General features: G+C 39.3%; 1 protein-coding gene across 1 annotated transcript in view; it reads right to left on the reverse strand.

The window, feature by feature from the left end:
* The window catches only part of LOC126419228 (bromodomain-containing protein DDB_G0280777-like), a 360686-nt gene that overhangs the window by 89554 nt on the left and 249287 nt on the right, over nt 1–21845 (reverse strand). Inside the window, exon 11 of the mRNA XM_050086365.1 lies at nt 4868–4998. Within this exon, the coding sequence (XP_049942322.1) occupies nt 4868–4998 (131 nt within the window). The remainder of the gene's footprint in view (nt 1–4867; nt 4999–21845) is intronic.

Below are 21845 nucleotides of genomic sequence, written 5' to 3' on the forward strand. Positions count from 1 at the left end.
CGGCAGATTTGGACAGTCACTCATCCAGATGATAGCCAAGCCCAACAGTGCTTACCTTTGGTGATCTGATGGCAATTGGTGTTACCCACTTCAGCAAGGTGGTTGGCCCAGCTCACAGTAGTTCACCAGTATTCCTAATTTCTTTTTCATTATTAGCACTATGCCTGCATTGTCACCATTTGTTTTGTTGATAAATCTGGACTCACATGACCAGAAATCTTTTTCTTCTTGCCACCACAATTCACTGATTCAGACTATATCTAACTTAAACATATCCACTTTTCTCTTCAGATTATTTAGTCTACCTACCTAATTAAGGGAGCTAATGTTCCATGCCTTGACCCATAGAATGCCATATTCATTTTTTTCTGATGGCAACATTCTCGTGGGTAGTGCCTGCCCAGAGATCTGAATAAAGTCTAGTTTATCTCAGAACATTTTATTCAACATGGAGCCTTCATCATTAAATTACATGGTAGAGCTCCATCTCAGCAGGAAACTCAATGACTGCAGTTTCTCTTTGCTTATCAGAGGTTCTCAGTACTGACATAGCAAGGCTGTGTTCACCAATGTTGCAATTCCGATTGGTCAGTCATATATCTCACTGCCCTCAAAGTCACTGAAAAGGCTGCTGACTCTTTTCGGGAACCATATGTTAGACTGGCCTCTATTCAGTACAGTTCTGTACAAAGGGGATCGTGAGATAGGCCCCTGCTACATGTGCAGGCACAGAGAGGGTGCAAGAACTGAATTAATAATAATAATAAACAGATGGATTAAGAATTGTGTGAAAGGAATGCGACTTCTCCTAACCATCATGTTTCTATCTTTTTCCTAAGAGAGGAACCTTTTCCCTTGGCCCACAGCACAGTTTTTGTCAGAGTGTCATTTCTACAGTACCATGTCATCCAAGTGGTATCATAAAGACATGTTATTACTGAACAGTCATCTACCACTAACATGGTTTATGTGGTAATGATGCACTTTGTTCACACAACTGCAGCCTACACAGATTACTCATGAATGACAATGGAGTACATCATAATGGTGTAGATCTCAAAGTAAGTGAATGGATACTTAAGTAAATATACTATTATTTGACCAAAGGATTTTGATTTTTGGTGACTGAGGACTGCAGAAAAATGCAACAGTGGAGGTAGCAAGAAGAAAAGATGGAGGGGACATTAATTTACTTGTTCCTTCAGCCAGTATTTTTGCTGCTCCCAAGTTTCAGTTGGTGTGATCTACTGTGTAAGTAAGAAAGAAGTCAAGATAAGGCTTCTGTGGCTGACTAACAATACTACAGGAGTTGTGAGTCATTGTATCAAACCAAGGAAATGCACAATATAATCACAATTCCTAGAAAGGGGTTCTCAACTCTTACTTATACCTCTTTTTTAATTTCCAATTAATAATTTATGAGGAACAAACAAAACCTGTTCTTTATTTTACATTATACTGAAACCAATGTAATACAGTTTCCATAAAGAATAATGTATAAATATTTTTTACATTCAATTTTTTAGAAAAGTAACACAATTTCTACTTGATTTACTAAAATGAAATATTTAATTTATTATGTGCAGTATTTTACATCAATATATTCAATTTAAGTAATATTTTTCAACAACACTTGATTTTTACTAAGGATTCTAACAGAATTATAAAATTTGTTTAACTTGTGCAGAAAAAACTACAGGAAGGCAGTTTTGTTCACGGTGAGGACTTAGCATTGGCTGTTCTGCATCATAATCAGAATCAGAATTTTATTGTCTCATAACTTACAAGTTAAATAATTGATTTTATGTACAGGAGACTCATCAGCTTATAACTATGATAAATTATACATGGAATACAATACTTTTTATATAATCACAATGAAATCTGAATATTGTTTATTATTATTGTTTTTATCCTGCTCAGATGGTCAGATAATTAAAAAATTCATCAACAGAGTAATAACATTTCTGCACCAGGGTGCTATACAATTCACTCTTTACTGCCTCAGTTTAGACATTTCTAAAATTCGTTGTCTTTCAGTTTATTGTATACTTTCATTCCCATATATTGTGGAGTCTGTGCGAAAAGCTTAAGCCTGTCTGTAGGCAGCATAAAGCTTTCTTTGTTTCTAGTTTCATAACTATGCTGGAAATTATTTGACGAAAAGAGTTTAGGGTTATTACCTGTGAAAGGAATTATTTCATACAGATACAATGAGAGAACGCTTAGTATCTTAAGATCTCTTAATAATGGCCGACAAGATTCTCTTGGCTTTGCACTGCATATGTTTCTGATAATTTTTTTCTGCAAAGTTAATATTTTTGTCATGTTGCTAGCATTCCCCCAGAAGACAACATCCCACTACTGACTCAAAGTAACTATGGTATACTACTTTTTTTGTGTCTATACTAGTGACATTGGCTAAGATTGTCATAGCAAATGCCAGGCTGTTTAGTTTATTTTTTAGATAATCTATATGTGAGAACCATGATAGGTTTCTGTCTAATTGCATTCCTATGAATTTAACATTCTCTGCTTCATTTAGCTCCTGGCTTCTGTGCATAATGTGAATATCATTTGTTAGAGACTATTTTGTCTTAAATTGCATCATATGTTTTTTTGAAATATTTAGCTTTAGGCCATTTAGATGAAACCAAACATCTAGGTTTTCTAGAGTTTCTGTGAAATTTTCAGGAATTTCTTCTGTGTTTTTAATTTCTACCAGTACTGATGTGTCATCAGCAAATAAAACTGAATGATAATTTATATTTATGGGTAAGTCATTTACATAAAAAAGAAAGAGGATTGGGGCCAGAATTGAGCCTTGTGGTACTCCCTGTGAGATGGTTCTCCACTTCGAGGAGTATTTCCCTTTGCTTGATATTATGACAACCCTTTGCTTTCTCTCTGTTAGATATGACTTACACCACTGTAAGGCGCTACCCATAATTCCGTATTTTTTCATTTTATATAATAATGAGGAGTGATTCATGCAGTTGAATGCTTTGGTTAAGTCACAGCAGATTCCCGCAGCTTTTTGTGACTTGTCCAAAGTGGAACTAACTTTAATCACAAATTCATTGATTGCATGAATTGTACTTTGCCTTTCTGGAATCCAAATTGATTTTTTGAGGTTACATTGTATTTGTAGCACAAAATTTGAATTTGAATAGCAACAATCATTTCAAATATCTTAGAAAACACAGGAAGAAGGTAAATTGGACAGTAATTTCCTATATCATCTTTGGAGCCTTTCTTAAATACTGGTTTGACTTCTCCATATTTTAGACGTTCTGGAAAGTATCCTTCTTCAAGTGATTGATTAATTATTTTGTGTAGTGGGTGTGCTATTATATTTGTAGCTGCTTTAATGACTTTGGCAGGTGTTTCATCCATCCCACAGATTTTTATTTTTTAGGTTTAGTATAGTTTTTTCTAGAATAGAATAGAATAGAATATTTTTATTAGCCTTTCAGTATTTTTCATACATCTTTTACTGTTACTTTGTTAAATTTTACTAGGCTCTCTTTCTTGCTCTGACTTGAGCCAAAGAAATGTACATTGTCTTGATAAGAGTCTACATGAACATCATATCTTGCTACATTTATGAAGAATGTATTAAAATTTTCTGATAATTGAGCAGGATGTACAATTGTTTTGTCTTGTACCTTTATTTTACAGATTTCCTGGTTGCTAGGTCTGATTCCAAGTTCAGATTTGACTACTGTCCATACTGCTTTGGTTTTATTTGTGGGTTTTTTAATGAATTCAATGTTTGCCATTTCCTTTGCTGCTTTTGCAACCTTCTTAAATAGTTTTTTATGCGCTTTAACATAGTTTATGAACTCAGGACTCTTATTTGATTTCAGCTCAGCATGTAGCTCTCTCTTCCTATTACTAGATATTTTTATGCCAGTGGTAATCCACTTTAGTTTATTTGTTGCCCTTCTTGGGTAGGCTATGGGTGGAAATGTTTCACTGTTTAAAAACTTATCAAACTTATCAAAATTTTCTGAACATGAGTTTTCTTGTTGTAATGGCCAATCTACCTCATTTAATCTATAACAGAACAAGTTCATGTTTTCTTCACTGAACTGTGTTTCATGAAGCCTCTCTTCCCATTTTTTTTCTATTTATTTTTTGTAAGTTTAATTCTATAGCAGAGCAGAGTGATCTGAGATACCTAGGTTTAAAGAGAATTTTGCAGTGTCCTCAAATGTATGATTTGTTAAAATATTGTCTTCGCATGTTGCTGTTTGCTCATTTACTCTGGTGAAGTCATTAAAATCTAGTCTAAAGCCATATTCTTGAATTACGTCAATGAACTTCGTTGACATGCTTGTTTTGCTTGTTGTATCTATGTTAAAATCAGCAGCAATTAGAATTTGTTTCTTATTTTCTTTAGTGAGTTTATATAGGAGACACTGGAATTTATCTACCAGGGCTTCACGATCATCTTGGTTTGTTTCTGCTCCACGGGTAACCTTTTGTTGTGACATCACCTGCATTATGAATATTTGTTTTATTGAGACAAGCCTGCTCCCCTCTGCAGAAAGATCCATGGTTCATATGGACATTTATCTCTGGTTGATATTAGCCTGAATACTGAGTGCTTTCAATGAGTATTGTGTTCAAGAAATATAGATCTGAATTCTAATCAGACACAGATTTTTAAACTGTACTACACGTGCATTACATTTCAGGCTCAGTATAATTATCTGAATAGTGTGCACAATATCATTCCAGGTCATTGTGGCTTCACTAACTGCATCCCCATCAATCGATTATTAACTTATATAAAATAGAGTATGTTGAACCAAACTACAGTTTATAACTCATGCTCATTTTCAAAATATTGTCAACTCACCTCTTCTGTATTGAGGTCCTTCCTTGGAATGAACATGAACTCTGGTGATTTAGTTACTTTTGAAAGAAATTCTCTTCGTGCTCTTTCACTTGTTGAGTCAAAAGATTCATCGTGGCCGATGTGATGCATGTCTGTTGAAATAGTAAGCAGAAAAATTAATTATGCTCGTCTTAACAAATTAATTTTTTAAAAAAATCATGGTCTTTGGTTCTGGTATGTGTGTCACACTGTTCTGTTTGCATAACATCCATAAATAAAGAAAATTTCAATTTCAAGATTTGACAAATAATGAATATTACTACTAAGTGACTAAACAGTAATACTACGTAAGACAGCCTGTTAATATCCACAAAAGAGTTTTCGAAGAAGGAGCAATTGGGGCTGGTTTTATGGACATACAATCAAAGTGAATAAACTGCTTAAAGGAATCCAAAGCCTGGCAGCCATACTCACATTACTCCTGTTTCTATTATTGGTAAAAAGAGCAATCAACTTTGTCTAAGACTGTTGCTAAAATTTTTACTTCTAGTTTCCTATTGCAGGCATGCTTACAGCCAGAATCAGACTGGATAACAACAGTGAAAATGTTGGTATTAACATACATTACAAACTTAATATACATTAAAGACATTGTTTCCATAGATCTAGCCATTTCCTCATTCATGTATGATGTTCTATAATTTACCAACTACAATTCAGTTGTTTGGTTCACTAGATATTCTGAGCGAACTATCATTACAGAATCCCAACATCTATGGCTCACTGTTTAAAATCATTCCTTGAAGACAGAAAACAAAAGTTGCTATAAATGGCTGACACAATGTGTTGCATGATTGAGAGATCTCATTTATTCATTCATTGTAATCTGTGGATCCCATCGTGAAGGATAACAGTCACAGATGTGGAATAAGTCAAGATACATATTAACAAAGTGAAACAGTCATTAGCATTTGTAGTAATAATTAATTATTGTTGAACTACTATAAATTATTTGTGCTTACTTAAACTATATAAAATGGCATAAAATTAACAATTTTTTTAAAAAAAAAGTTGCTGCTTCCTTTGTTCCATTAAATTGCTGTTGTTTACCTGCTATTGCTAGCTTAATATCCCCTATCCTCTTGACCATTGTAATATTTATCAAAGAACAACAGATCTCTATCTCTCTTAATGCAGTAAGATTATAAGAAGACAGAATGGCTGGCCAGTACTTACCCGTAAGAGACAAGTTTTTAAGTACTGTAAGACACATAAAAGTGAAGAAAAACCAATCCTAGTTATCACAACTGTTAGTACTGTCAAGAAAGAGGAGAGAGTGACAGGCTGGGAAGGGTTAGGAAGAAGAGACAGGTCACTGAGACCACAGGATGAGAGGAAATCACCCTTTAAGATAATGAGGGGAGAGAGAAAGATGGAGGTGTCATAGAGTCAGAAGTCAAAGATGAGTGCTGAGCAAGCTTCAGCCAGAGATGGTAAAGGGATAGAGTAAGAATTTGAAGATAGACTAAGAGAAACAGAAATGAGAAATGAAATGAATAACATAAATAAAAATTCAGAGGATAATGGAAAAAGAGACAGGGGAAAAAGCAAATGAAAGAGAAAGAGTTTTCTTCAGTGAATTTTCTTTTTCATATAAGTCTCTTAACACTTTGCATACTTTAACTAAGTACTGTCCTATGGTATAATCTTATGAGGAAATACAGCTGAGATAAAAAAAAATCTGCAGAAACATGCGTGTGTTTATACAATGTTGATAACCAAACTTTTGTAAAGATCTCTCTGGAAACCTTGGGATTCTTACAATTACATGTCAATAAAATAACTCCCTAATTCCACTTGTGGTTGCCGGCCGGTGTGGCCGTGCGGCTCTAAGCGCGTCAGTTTGGAACCGCGTGACCGCTACGGTCGCAGGTTCGAATCCTGCCTCGGGCATGGATGTGTGTGATGTCCTTAGGTTAGTTAGGTTTAAGTAGTTCTAAGTTCTAGGGGACTGATGACCTCAGTAGTTAAGTCCCATAGTGCTCAAAGCCATTTGAACCATTTGAACCACTTGTGGTTAATAATATCATTGAATTTAGAATGACCAAAAAAATTCACAAAGGCAATAAAAACAAATAAATAAATAAAATAGAGAGGTAAAAATAAATAAAATTCAAACAATGGTAAATTCAGGATGGTATAACAACAATATGAAGAGGATAGATTGTTAATCAACTCACACACCACAGTAAGTGGCAGACAGGCACACTGACTATTAGACTAAGTCTTTCATCACCCATAAATAAAGTGAGTGAATCATATTCTCCACCAGGGTTTCAATTACCTCCCATCATGCCCTGAAATGTGAAATATTCTCCCCAACCCTCCTACAGTGATATTCCACTGACCACCAATCTACATAACATATATGTCTGTCCCTATTCCACTCCTGCTCCCGATGCCTTGCCTCATGGCTCATATCTTCTGTCAAACTTTACTAATGCTTTCTCTGAAAACTACCTAAAGCAGGTAGGTAGGAACTGGCAACCTACAGACCTGACCTCGTTGAGGATGTCCATATCAAAACCGGTATCAGAGATCATGATGTGGTTGTGGCAACAATGATTACCAAAGAACAAAGGACAAATAAAACAAGCAGAAAGATATGTATGTTCAGTAAACTAGACAAAAAATCAGTTGTGTTATATCTCAATGAAGAACTTGAAACTTTCAGTACAAGGCAGGAGCATAAGAGGAACTCTGGCTTAAGTTTAAAAGAATAGTTCATCATGCACTGGATAGATATGCACCCAATAGATCAGTTCATAATGGGAGGAAACCTTTATGGTATACAGTCACTGTAAAGCAACTTCTAAAGAAACAGAGATTACCACATAGTATGTGTAGAACAAGGCGTAGGGCTATAGATAGATAGTGAATGTAACATGTTTGACTGTCAAGAGAGCACTGTGTGATGCCTTCAATGATTACTGTAGCAGAATGTTGTTAAGTGATCTTTCACAGAACCCAAAGAAATTCTGGTCATATGTAAATGCTGTTAGTGTCAAGCCCTAGTGTATAAGACAGGAAATGAAATTGAGGGTAGCAAAGCAAAAACTGAAATACTTAACTCTGTTTTCAAATATCATGTCCAACATGTCTGAAAGAACAGTCACCATGCATTCACATAATTTGACTGGCCTGGTTGGGCAATGGATCCACCTTCTTCAGTGTGGATGAACAAACACATCCAACCACCTGTGGAAATCTTATAGTGTGAATATAGAGGAACTGGACAGGGACTGCAGATAGGTGGCACTTGATGGGAATGTGGATCGGCTGTGAGGTGTGCCGAGATAGTCCGTGCAGTTGCAGTAACACTGTGTCCTGGATGGCGCAAGTGGTTAATGCACCTCTCTAGTAGGCAGGAGATCCCAAGTTTCAATCCTGATCCAGTACACATTTTCACTCGTCACTGCTGATTCCAATAATGTCCCGATGCACCTGACAGCAGTGATCCCCTCCCTTTCCTTTCCTTTCTTCCTCTCTCCTCCTTCAATTTACATATAAATAATGAGGTATCTTGAACAGAATGACCTCCTCAATTCCATCTAGCATGGATTTTGAAAAGACTGATTGTGTGAAACCCAACTCATACTTTTCTCACATGGCATACTGAAAGCTTTGGATCAATGCAATCAGGTAGATGCCGTATTTCTTGATTTCTGAAAAGCAATGGACTCAGTACCACACTACCACACCTACACTTATTATCAAAAGTATGATCACATGCGGTATCAAGTGAAATTTGTGACTGGATTGAGGACTTTTTCGTAGGGAGGACGCAACTTGTTATCTTGGATGGAGAGCCATTGTCAGATGTAGAAGAAAGTTCAGGTGTGCTCCAGGAAAGTGTGTTGGAATCCTTGCTGTTCATGTTGTATATTAATGACCTTGCAGACAATATTAAGAGTACAGTCAGGCTTTTTGCAGATGATGCAGTTATCTATAATGAAGACTACCTGAAAGAAGCTGCATAAATATTCAGTCAGATCTTGATAAGACTTCAAAGTGGTGCAGAGATTGGCAGCTTGGTTTAAATGTTCAGAAAAGTAAAATTTTGTACATCACAAAATGAAAAGAAAAAAATAGTGTTCTTAGACTATAATATCAGTGAGTCATTTTTGGAATCGGTCAACCCACACAAATACCTGGGTGTAACACTTCATAGGGATATGAATGGAAGGATCACATAAGTTCAGTTGTGAGTAAGGCAGGTGACAGACTTTGGTTTATTGGTAGAATACGTGGTGCAATCAATCTACAAAGAAACTGCTTACAAATCACTCATGCAACCAGTTCTAGAATATTGCTAAAGTGTGTAGGGCCCACACTGGATAGGACTAAAAGAGGATATTGAATGTATAGAGAGAAGGGCAGCATGAATGGTCACAGGTTTGTTTAATCCATGGGAGAATGTCACAGAGATACTGAAGGAACTGAACTGGAAGACTCTTGAAGGTAGACGTAAACAATCCTGAGAAAGTCTATTAACAAAGTTTAAGGACTAGCTTTAAATGATGACTCTAGGAATATATTACAACACCCTACATATCACGCACATAGGGATCATGAGGATAAGATTAGAATAATTACTGCATGCACAAAGGCATTCAATCAATCATTCTTCCTGTGCTCCATATGTGAATGGAACAGGAAGAAACCCTAATAACTGGTACAGTGGGACGTACCTTCCGCCATGCACCTCATGATGGTTTGCAGAGTATAGATATAGATGTAGATCTGTGAAATAGACTTGTGTCATACATCCTCCCACCACCACCTACTCCAGTCCCGCCACAAACATTTCATATTCCATCAGAGTCATGGCTACCTGCAAAAGCAGCCATTAACTTAGCTGTGCCTCATTCTGTGTGGGCATGACCACTAACAAGTCGTCTGTTCACAAGAATGGCCATTGCCAAATTGTGGCCAAGAGACAGCACGACCACCCAGATGCTGAGCATACCACACAAACAGTGTACTTGACTTCAATGACTGCTTCATAGTGTGTGCCATTGGATTATTCCCACTAAAACTAACTTTTTCTTTTTAAATCAACAGATGGAAACTCTTCCTGTAATACATCCTTTATTCCCATAGCCCCTCTGAACCCAATCTTTGCTACTTCCTGTCCCCTATCTGCCTATCCCCTTCCCAGCTCCTACTCCAGCCCTAAACATTCCTTTTATTCACCAGTGCTCCTGCACTGTCCTTGCCTTTTCTCTAGTGGAAGGACTAATCAACAGCATAAAGTTTTAAGTCTGCTAGTGACAGCTGTGGGTAGGGCAGCTAGCTGCAGAGAGATCAGACATTTTGGAAGTGTCAAGAGTCCGACGAATCTGTTCTAACAATGTTGTTGTTGTGGTCTTCAGTCCTGAGACTGGTTTGATGCAGCTCTCCATGCTACTCTATCCTGTGCAAGCCTCTTCATCTCCCAGTACCTACTGCAACCTACATCCTTCTGAATCTGTTTAGTGTATTCATCTCTTGGTCTCCCTCTACGATTTTTACCCTCCACGCTGCCCTCCAACACTAAATTGGTGATCCCTTGATGCCTCAGACCATGTCCTACCAACCGATCCCTTCTTCTAGTCAAGTTGTGCCACAAACTCCTCTTCTCCCCAATCCTATTCAATACCTCCTCATTAGTTATATGATCTACCCATCTAATCTTCAGCATTCTTCTGAAGCACCACATTTTGAAAGCTTCTATTCTCTTCTTGTCCAAACTAGTTATCATCCATGTTTCACTTCCATACATGGCTACACTCCATACAAATACTTTCAGAAACGACTTCCTGACGCCTAAATCAATACTCGATGTTAACAAATTTCTCTTCTTCAGAAACGCTTTCCTTGCCATTGCCAGTCTACATTTTATATCTTCTCTACTTCGACCATCATCAGTTATTTTGCTCCCCAAATAGCAAAACTCCTTTACTACTTTAAGTGTCTCATTTCCTAATCTAATTCCCTCAGCATCACCCGACTTCTACATCTACATCTACATTGATACTCCGCAAGCCACCCAACGGTGTGTGGCGGAGAGCACTTTACGTGCCACTGTCATTACCTCCCTTTCCTGTTCCAGTCGCGTATGGTTCGCGGGAAGAACGACTGTCTGAAAGCCTCCGTGCGCGCTCTAATCTCTCTAATTTTACATTCGTGATCTCCTCGGGAGGTATAAGTAGGGGGAAGCAATATATTAGATACCTCATCCAGAAACGCACCCTCTCGAAACCTGGACAGCAAGCTACACCGCGATGCAGAGCGCCTCTCCTGCAGAGTCTGCCACTTGAGTTTATTAGACATCTCCGTAACGCTATCACGGTTACCAAATAACCCGGTGACGAAACGCGCCGCTCTTCTTTGGATCTTTTCTATCTCGTCCGTCAACCCGACCTGGTACGGGTCCCACACTGATGAGCAATACTCAAGTATAGGTCGAACGAGTGTTTTGTAAGCCACCTCCTTTGTTGATGGACTACATTTTCTAAGCACTCTCCCAATGAATCTCAACCTGGTACCCGCCCTACCAACAATTAACTTTATATGATCATTCCACTTCAAATCGTTCCGTACGCATACTCCCAGATATTTTACAGAAGTAACTGCTACCAGTGTTTGTTCCGCTATCATATAATCATACAATAAAGGATCCTTCTTTCTATGTATTCGCAATACATTACATTTGTCTATGTTAAGGGTCAGTTGCCACTCCCTGCACCAAGTGCCTATCCGCTGCAGATCTTCCTGTATTTCGCTACAATCTTCTAATGCAGCAATTTCTCTGTATACTACAGCATCATCCGCGAAAAGCCGCATGGAACTTCCGACACTATCTACTAAGTCATTTATATATATTGTGAAAAGCAATGGTCCCATAACACTCCCCTGTGGCACGCCAGAGGTTACTTTAACGTCTGTAGACGTCTCTCCATTGATAACAACATGCTGTGTTCTGTTTGCAAAAAACTCTTCAATCCAGCCACACAGCTGGTCTGATATTCCGTAGGCTCTTACTTTGTTTATCAGGCGACAGTGCGGAACTGTATCGAACGCCTTCCGGAAGTCAAGAAAAATAGCATCTACCTGGGAGCCTGTATCTAATATTTTCTGGGTCTCATGAACAAATAAGGCGAGTTGGGTCTCACACGATCGCTGTTTCCGGAATCCATGTTGATTCCTACATAGTAGATTCTGGGTTTCCAGAAATGACATGATACGCGGGCAAAAAACATGTTCTAAAATTCTACAAGAGATCGACGTAAGAGATATAGGTCTATAGTTTTGCGCATCTGCTCGACGACTCTTCTTGAAGACTGGGACTATCTGTGCTCTTTTCCAATCATTTGGAACCCTCCGTTCCTCTAGAGACTTGCGGTACACGGCTGTTAGAAGGGGGGCAAGTTCTTTCGCGTACTCTGTGTAGAATCGAATTGGTATCCCGTCAGGTCCAGTGGACTTTCCTCTATTGAGTGATTCCAGTTGCTTTTCTATTCCTTGGACACTTAATTCGACTACATTCCATTATCCTCGTTTTGCTTTTGTTGATGTTCATCTTATACCCTCCTTTCATGACACTGTCCATTCCATTCAACTGCTCTTCCAAGTCCTTTGCTGTCTCTGACAGAATTACAATGTCATCGGCGAACATCAAAGTTTTTATTTCTTCTCCATGGATTTTAATACCTACTCCGAACTTTTCTTTTGTTTCCTTTACTGCTTCCTCAATATACAGATTGAATAACATCGGGGATAGGCTACAACCCTGTCTCACTCCCTTCCCAACCACTGCTTCCCTTTTGTGCCCCCTCGACTCTTATAACTGCCATCTGGTTTCTGTACAAATTGTAAATAGCGTTTCGCTCCCTGTATTTTACCCCTGCCACCTTCAGAATTTCAAAGAGTGTATTCCAGTCAACATTGTCAAAAGCTTTCTCTAAGTCTACAAATGCTAGAAACGTAAGTTTGCCTTTCCTTAATCTTTCTTCTAAGATAAGTCATAGGGTCAGTATTGCCTCACGTGTTCCAACATTTCTTCAGAATCCAAACTGATCTTCCCCGAGGTCAGCTTCTACCAGTTTTTCCATTCGTCTATAGAGAATACGCGTTAATATTTTGCATCCGTGACTTATTAGACTGATTGTTCAGTAATTTTCACATCTGTCAGCACCTGCTTTCTTTGGGATCAGAATTATTATATTCTTCTTGAAGTCTGAGGGTATTTCGCCTGTCTCATATGTCTTGCTCACCAGATGGTAGAGTTTTGTCAGGACTGGCTCTCCCAAGGCCATCAGTAGTTCTAATGGAATGTTGTCTAATCCCGGGGCCTTGTTTCAGCTCAGGTCTTTCAGTGCTCTGTCAAACTCTTCACGTAGTATCGTATCTCCCATTTCATCTTCATCTATATCCCCTTCCATTTCCAGAATATTGTCCTCAAGTACATTGCCCTTGTATAGGTCCTCTATATACTCCCTCCACCTTTCTGCTTTCCCTTCTTTGCTTAGAACTGGGTTTCCATCTGAGCTCTTGATATTCATACAAGTGGTTCTCTGTTCTCCAAAGGTCTCTTTAATTTTCCTGTCTGCAGTATCTATCTTACTCCTAGTGAGATAACCCTCTACATCCTTACATTTGTCCTCTAGCCATCCCTGCTTAGCCATTTTGCACTTCCTGTTGATCTTGTTTTGGAGACGTTTGTATTCCTTTTTGCCTGCTTCATTTACTGCATTTTTATATTTTCTCCTTTCATCAATTAAATTCAGTATTTCTTCTGTTACCCAAGGATTTCTACTAGCCCTCGTCTTTTTACCTACTACGTCCTCTGCTGCCTTCACTACTTCATCTCTCAAAGCTACCCATTCTTCTTCTACTGTATTTCTTTCCCCAATTCCTGTCAATTGTTCCCTTATGCTCTCCCTGAAACTCTATACAACCTCTGGTTCTTTCAGTTTATCCAGGTCCCATCTCCTTAAATTCCCACCTTTTTGCAGTTTATTCAGTTTTAATCTACAGTTCATAACCAATAGATTGTGATCAGAGTCCACATCTGCCCCTGGAAATGTCTTACAATTTACAACCTGGTTCCTAAATCTCTGTCTTACCATTATGTAATCTATCTGAAACCTGTCAGTATCTCCAGGCTTCTTCCATGTATACAACCATCTTTTATGATTCTTGAAACAAGTGTTAGCTACGATTAAGTTGTGCTCTGTGCAAAATTCTATCAGGCGGCTTCCTCTTTCATTTCTTAGCCCCAATCCATATTCACCTACTACGTTTCCTTCTCTCCCTTTTCCTACTACCGAATTCCAGTCACCCTTGACTATTAAATTTTCGTCTCCCTTCACTATCTGAATAATTTCTTTTATTTCATCATACATTTCTTCAATTACTTCGTCATCTGCAGAGCTAGTTGGCATATAAACTTGTACTACTGTAGTAGGCATGGGCTTTGTGTCTATCTTGGCCACAATAATGCGTTCACTACGCTTTTTTAGTAGCTTACCCGCACTCTTATTTTTTTATTCATTATTAAACCGACTCCTGCATTACCCCTATTTGATTTTGTATTTATAACCCTGTATTCACCTGACCAGAAGTCTTGTTCCTGCTGCCACCGAACTTCACTAATTCCCACTATATCTAACTTTAACCTATCCATTTACCTTTTTAAATTTTCTAACCTACCTGCCTGATTAAGGGATTGGGCATTCCACACTCCGATCCGTAGAACGCCAGTTTTCTTTCTCCTGATAACGACGTCCTCTAACAACACGTATCGATTTTGTCAAGCTTCACAAATGAGCCTGGCATACAGCATCTGGAGAGCAGGTGAGAGCATGCACAGGGGGAACGAGGTGGGTCAAGGTTCAAACACCTGCACAACCAGCTCAACAGGACTGAGACAGATGATACCCAGCTACACTCTTCATCAGTGCACTCCAGAAAGTCATTCCAAGCACAAAGAGGAGAGAGCATCCACTACGAGAATGTTAACCTGTGATGCAATAAAGATCAACACAGCTCCAGCCTTAAACAGTTTGTTTAGTCAGTCTTCAACAAGATCAATTGTGGTAACAGAATGCTAATAACAGCGCAAGGATACAGATTTTGGCCTCCATTGCACCATGAAAGTAGTCCCCCTGGCAACAGTAGAACCTGTGTCCTTTGGTGTCACAGATGGCTTTTGTATATCAGCAGATCAAGGCAAACTACACAGAGGGGCCCATCGATGCATGATTAACCTATCAATATGCTAACACCAATGTAACCTGTCTGACAATGGAGAATGCTGCTGACAGTTGAGTGTCACTGCTGTCTCCCTTTCACAGTCAATCAACGGGTCTGTTCTGAGATGTGACTGCACAAGTCCTTGACTACTAACAATACCAAAAATGACTGTAATAAAATTTTATCCTGTGGATGTACAGGGTGTAACTACGTTCCCTTTACAGATGTTGAGGACTTGAGTTGGGTCCAAGACAATTAAGTTTAGCATAGGAACTCAACTCCGGAAACATACCATTTTTCCACTACATGCAAAATACCACAACTCGTGTTCAAATCTCCTGCCGTTTGGTGCCACTGACTGGGGTATTAATCAAACAATGAAAAATCCAGGTTGGTATGGATCACTATTATGAAAAGGACAGTTACAACACATCGTAAGCGGAGATGCTGAGTCGCAGTTAGGCACAACAAAGAGACTGTCACAAATAAGCTTTCAGCCAGCATGGCCTTTGTCAAAAATAGACAACACACACACACACACACACACACACACACACACACACACATGAATGCAGTCTCTGGCAACTGAAGCCACACTGCGCGCAGCAATACCAGTGCATGATGGGAGTGGTGACTGGGTGGGGGTAAGGATGAGGCTGTGGCGGGGAGGGAGAGGGATAGAAGGGTATGGGTAAGGGACAGTGAAGTGCTGCTGGGGAGCACGTAGGGATGAGGTAGAGTAGGGTAGGACAGCTATGTGCAGTCGGGAGGCAGATGGAAGGCAGAGGAGAGATGGGGTGGGGTGGGAGGTAGCGGATAAGGAGAGAAGTAAAAAGACTGGGTGTAATGGTGGAATGAGGACCGTGTAGTGCTACAATGGGAACAGGGAAGGGGTTGGATGGGTGAGGACAATGACTGACAAAGGTTGAGGGCAGGAGGTTTACAGCAATGTAGGCTATATTGTAGGGAAAGTTCCCACCTGCGCAATTCAGAAAAGCTCATGTTGGTGGCAGGATCCATATGATACAGTCATTGAAATGAAGAATGTCATGTTGGGCAGCGTGCTCAGTAACAGGATGGTCCACTTGTTTCTTGGCCACAGTTTGTTGGTGGCCATTCGTGCAGACAGACAGCTTGCTGGATGTCATGCCCACATAGAATGCAGCACAGTGGTTGCAGCTTAGCTTGTTGATCACATGACTGGTTTCACAGGTAGCCCTGCCTTTAATGGGATAGGTGATGTTTGGAAGCAGACTGGAGTAGGTGGTGGTGGGAGGATATATGGGACAGGTCTAATACAGGGATATGAGCCATGAGGTAAGGGCATACTTGGAAGTTATGCACCATTTACTTGAAGCAGTCTGAAGAAAATGACCAGAATTGTGGCAAAACCACTCATGAAAATTGTGTCATGATAATAGTCCTGTTCACATGTCAAAGCTTGTTTGTAATTTTTTTGACAAAAAACAAGACTATCAAGCTATCTCAGCCACTGTATTTGCTCGACATGGCCCTCTGTGACTTTTTTCTATTCATGAGGCCAAAGATAACCATGAAAAGACATTGTTTTGTCACTATTAATGAAATAAAAACAGAATTGCTGAAGGAGGCGAACACCACAATGAGAAGTACAGGGTGTTTCAAAAAGGACTTTGCAACTTTAAAAATTCATATAAATTTATTGAAACAAGATATACAGCTGGGTTTAGTGTTTTTTGTAGGGAAACACATCAGGTTTTTTTTTACCTTAAACAAGAGATGTTGTATGTGGCTTCCATCCTCAATGAATCACCCCCCCCCCCCCAAAAAAAAAAAAAAAATAATAATAATAATAATAATAATAATAATAATAATTGAGTGCCCGTGTGGAGTTGATAGTCTCCCATCGGGCGCCTCCCCAGGTGGCGGATAGGGGAATGCTCTCCAGATATGGAGGGTACCGGGGAAATAAAATACCCGGGGTGGACCAAAACTATCAACCGAAATCCACTAACGTCTGCCTGGTATCCAGCGGTTAGGGGTCAGCGTCTGTTCGCCTAGATGGTGCGGCTGCAGCAACCTTCTTGATCTCAACAATTAAGTCGTATTCCTCGTGATCTTTCCTCGGAAGGACCACCACCAAGTTAGTTTTCAACTTGAAAACCAAACATGATGATAACACAAGGAATGAATCCACTATCCCAGGCACCAGTCGCAAGGCTGGCTTTACCTGGTCATCGGATTCCGGGGGACCAGGAGCATCATGTTACGCCTAAGGTTGAGAACCAGACGACGTCCAAATTATTACACACAAAACAAAGACACTTCATCGGTACACTTAATACTAATACTCTTTTCAAACTGGGCAAGATCAAACAACTTACAGACGTGCTGCAAAAATTCCAGATCAAAATCCTTGCAATCCAGGAAACACGATTTACGGACGAAACCCATTTTGATACAGACAACTACAGGATCTACAAAGGAAAACCAGCAGTTAAAACTAATGAGAAAGGACTCAAACAGTTTGGCACAGCATTTGCAGTCCACAAATCTATCAGTGACTCTGTTATTGACTTCCAGTCTGCCTCAGAACGTATATCAACGCTCTCCGTCAAATCGGCCAACAAAGCATATACCTTGATCAACGCACACGCACCCACAAATAACTATAACAAGAAGAACTGCCAGAAAGTGGATGACTTCTGGAATGACCTTGAAGAGACGACAAACAAAATTGCCAAACACCATGCAATAATCTTGTTAGGCGACTTTAACGCACAATTAGGTAAAGAGAAAAAATACAGGAAAATCACCGGAATCCATACAGCTCACAAGAGAACTAACAAGAATGGGGAAAGATTGATAAGCTTTTGCGAAAATTTCGGCCTCGTAATTATGTCAACACAATTCAAAAAACCCAACAAGAAACTGTATACTTGGAAGTCGCCCAACACAATGTTGGATGAATTCCAGATAGACCATGTGGCCATCTCCAAGAGTAACACAGCAGAAATTCTGAATGTGAAAACGAGAAGAGGATTTTTTGACTCAGACCACCATCTTCTACAGATAAAGACCAGATTACAACCCAACAGAAAAAAACCAAAACTAAACAAAGTGATGAGACCAGACCCCGAATACATAAAACTCAACAAGGAAAACATCTTACAGGAAATTAGTCAGACAAACACCACAAACTGGACAGAACTTGTGGACGTCCTCAAATCCACAATGAAATTGGGTCAACCCCCGAGAAGGAGAAAACACAGGTGGTGGAATATAATATGTGACCAAGCAATAGAAGAAAGGACCAATGCCTGGAAAAACTTCAATAGTCACAAAACATCAGAAAAATGGCAACAATTTCTAGTAATCCGAAAACAAACATCGAAAACTATTCGGAGGGAAAAAAGAAATTATGACAAACGGCGACTAGATGAGATAGAACAAGACTTTAAGAAGAACAACACCAGGAATTTTTATAAGACGTTTAAAGAACATATTGCAGGATACCAGCCACCCAATCTTTGCTTCAAGAAACTGGATGGTTCACTAGAAACTAACACGAAGAATAACTGCCAAATCCTCGCAGACTATTTCAACAAACTTCTTAACTGTGAAAGACCTACAGAGGACATTCACTACGAGACGTCTACACCAAATCCTGACGCTAAACTGCCAACCATCAACGAAATTGTAGAAATTATCAAGACACTGAAAAACAATAGAGCCCCAGGAGAAGATGGAATTATTGCAGAACTATGGAAACTAAATGATGAAAGATTAACAGGAAAAATTCACCAAATCATATTAAACATTTGGGAAACAGAACAGATCCCTTCTGAATGGAAATGCGCACTCATCCATCCACTCCACAAAAAAGGGGACAAAACTGAACCAAATAATTACAGGGGTATCTCACTCGTACCGGTCACATATAAAATCCTATCAAAAGTTCTCATGAATAGATTAGAAGAACAAGCTGACCCACAAATAGGAGAATACCAGGCTGGTTTTCGCAAGGGACGATCATGCATAGAGCAGATCTGGAATCTGAAAATGATTCTCCAGATGAGAAACACCCAAAACACAGTGGTTACTTTTGTAGATTTTAAAAAGGCCTACGACTCAATAGACAGAGTAGTGCTCTGCAAGACGCTGGAAGAATTCAGCATTGACAGAAAGACAAGAGCAATCATTCAGGAAACATTAACTGACACAGTCTCCAAGGTTAAATTTATGGGGGATATCTCGGAACCATTTGTAATCCAAACTGGAGTGCGACAGGGTGACGGACTTTCACCATTACTCTTTAATATCATTCTTGAAAAAATCATCAGGACATGGGAAAAAGAAGTCAAAGGAATCCAAATTGGCATTAGAAAAGATAATAGATTCAATGTGAAGTGTTTAGCTTTTGCAGATGACCTTGCAATCCTCACAAATAATAGAAAAGAAGCCACTAACGCCATAGAGAAGTTACACAAAATTGCACAAAGAACTGGCCTGCAAATCTCATATGAGAAAACCCAGTACATAGAAAGAGTGCCACAAGACAAATTGCCTATGTGACAACCCATGGGAAAATCATACAAGTACCACATTTTAAATGCCTGGGAGAAATCATTCAGCCATCAGGGATCAACCTAAAGGCCAATGAGGAAAGAATAAAAAAATTACAGAAAGCATATAAACTCACGTGGAACTATTATAACAAAAAGTCCATATCCACTAACGCAAAATTGAGGCACTACAACACTGTCGTACTTCCGGAGGCACTGTATGCATCTGAAACAATACAAATAGGTGGGCAAACTAAAATCAAAGAAATAGAGAAACAAGAAAGGAAAATTCTCAGGAAAATTTTTGGCCCGATACAAGAGCAAGGAATCTGGAAGAAGAGACCAACATCAGAATTATATAAATACACAGACAAGATTACAGATACAGTAAGGAAAAGAAGAATGCAGTTCTACGGACATATCCACAGGATGAATGAAAACAGAATTTCAAAGCGAATTCTTAAAGTCATCAACTCAGGCAGGGGAAAAACAAAATGGATAAAAGAAGTTGAAGAGGACCTCAGACAAGCACAAATAACAGTAAACGATGCAGAAAACAGAACTGAATTCAGGAACATCATCAAAAAACATAAATTTGACACCACAACACAGAAGAGACCAGGATGCAAATGGACAGCGGAGCAAAAGAAACAACACGGTGAACACATGAAGAAAATTTGGGCTCAGAAAAAACACAAACAATCATCATAAAGGAATTCAAGTTCAAACGCTCTCTTAAATGGGAATAATCGAAAATAATAATAATAATTGAGTGATGCCAGGTCTGGGGAATGTGGGGGGCCATGCGCCATGCAGTTGGCACATTACATTGAGAAAATCCTGGGTGTCACCCAGGTAGTGGGGTGGTACACCATCTTGCACAAAGTGAACATTTCGTTCTTCATTGATCTGTTGACAAAATGTTGTCTCACTTGCTCAATGATGTCATCAGATGTGCTTGGATGACTTGATGATTTCTAATGTCTTCACCGAGCACCCTGTTTCTACAAAACATTTATGCCACTCATAAATTGTAGGCCTATTAGGAGGATCTTTAGCATACTTAGTAAGGAAATTACACTGCACTATTGTCGCCGACTTAGATCCTTTAAACCAAAACACACAGCTAGCATGCTCAGATCCAGTGAAGGCAGCTATCTTTAACACAACTGCCGCTAGCACTTCTTATGGTGTGGTTCGGCACTTGCAAACTATGTGAGACAAAACTTGATGTATTTTCCTACAAATTGACACAACAATCGCCTTTGTAGGTACTATGAATTAATTTATATGAATTTTCAAAGCTGTAAAGTCCTTTTTGAAATACCTGTAAGTTCCTGAAGTGCTTCCAAGAGCAATTATCCATATCACCTGAAATCTGTGCCTTACTATTTATAGACTTGCCTCTGTGGTGATGGTTTTGTCTCTGGTTCATCACAAAGGCTACTACAGAGCTGGGATTTCTGGCCTCCATCCTATTCACAGATGACGCTACTTTTGTGAGGTACAGTATCATCAAACTTCACAATATCCACTTGTGGAGTACAGAAAATTGCCATGGTATGGTGGCAGTGAACCATCAGCACTGGTTAAGCCCAAATATGTGTGTTGGAGGGGTGGGGGAGGGGAGGGGGATTATTGGTGCCCATCTCATGGGACCAGTCAACCTTCCACAATGCCAACCAGATGAAGCATATCTGCACAAGATACAGAGGGACACTGCCTACCCTTCTGGAAGAAGTGTCTTTGGTGGTATGAAGAGTAATGTGGGTACTACATGATGGTGCTCCATCTCACTGCCCTTTTGAGTGTGGTGCAAAAATACCATCACAGACAGAATGTTCCTGCGTACTTCTGTGTTCCCATGTGTACTTTCAATCACTGAAACCTACACTGTCAAAGATCTTTCACCTCCATCCTCAACTGGGTTTCCCTCACTTTGAATGCATTTTCGACCATATGTCTGTATGACCTTTTTGCTCCTTATCCCCTCAGAGATCATTTCCTGTAGTCTGCCCCCATTTACTAAAATCATGTATGAACTAAAAAATCTACTCTGATGATGTAGTGTACAATTATTTCAAAAAACACTTCAAGATACTTGAGTCAATGCATGAATTTTGAGAAGAAGAAAGCTACCAAGGAGCATGACTGGT

The sequence above is a fragment of the Schistocerca serialis genome, chromosome 9, assembly GCF_023864345.2.
Source record: "Schistocerca serialis cubense isolate TAMUIC-IGC-003099 chromosome 9, iqSchSeri2.2, whole genome shotgun sequence".
NCBI lineage: Eukaryota > Metazoa > Arthropoda > Insecta > Orthoptera > Acrididae > Schistocerca > Schistocerca serialis.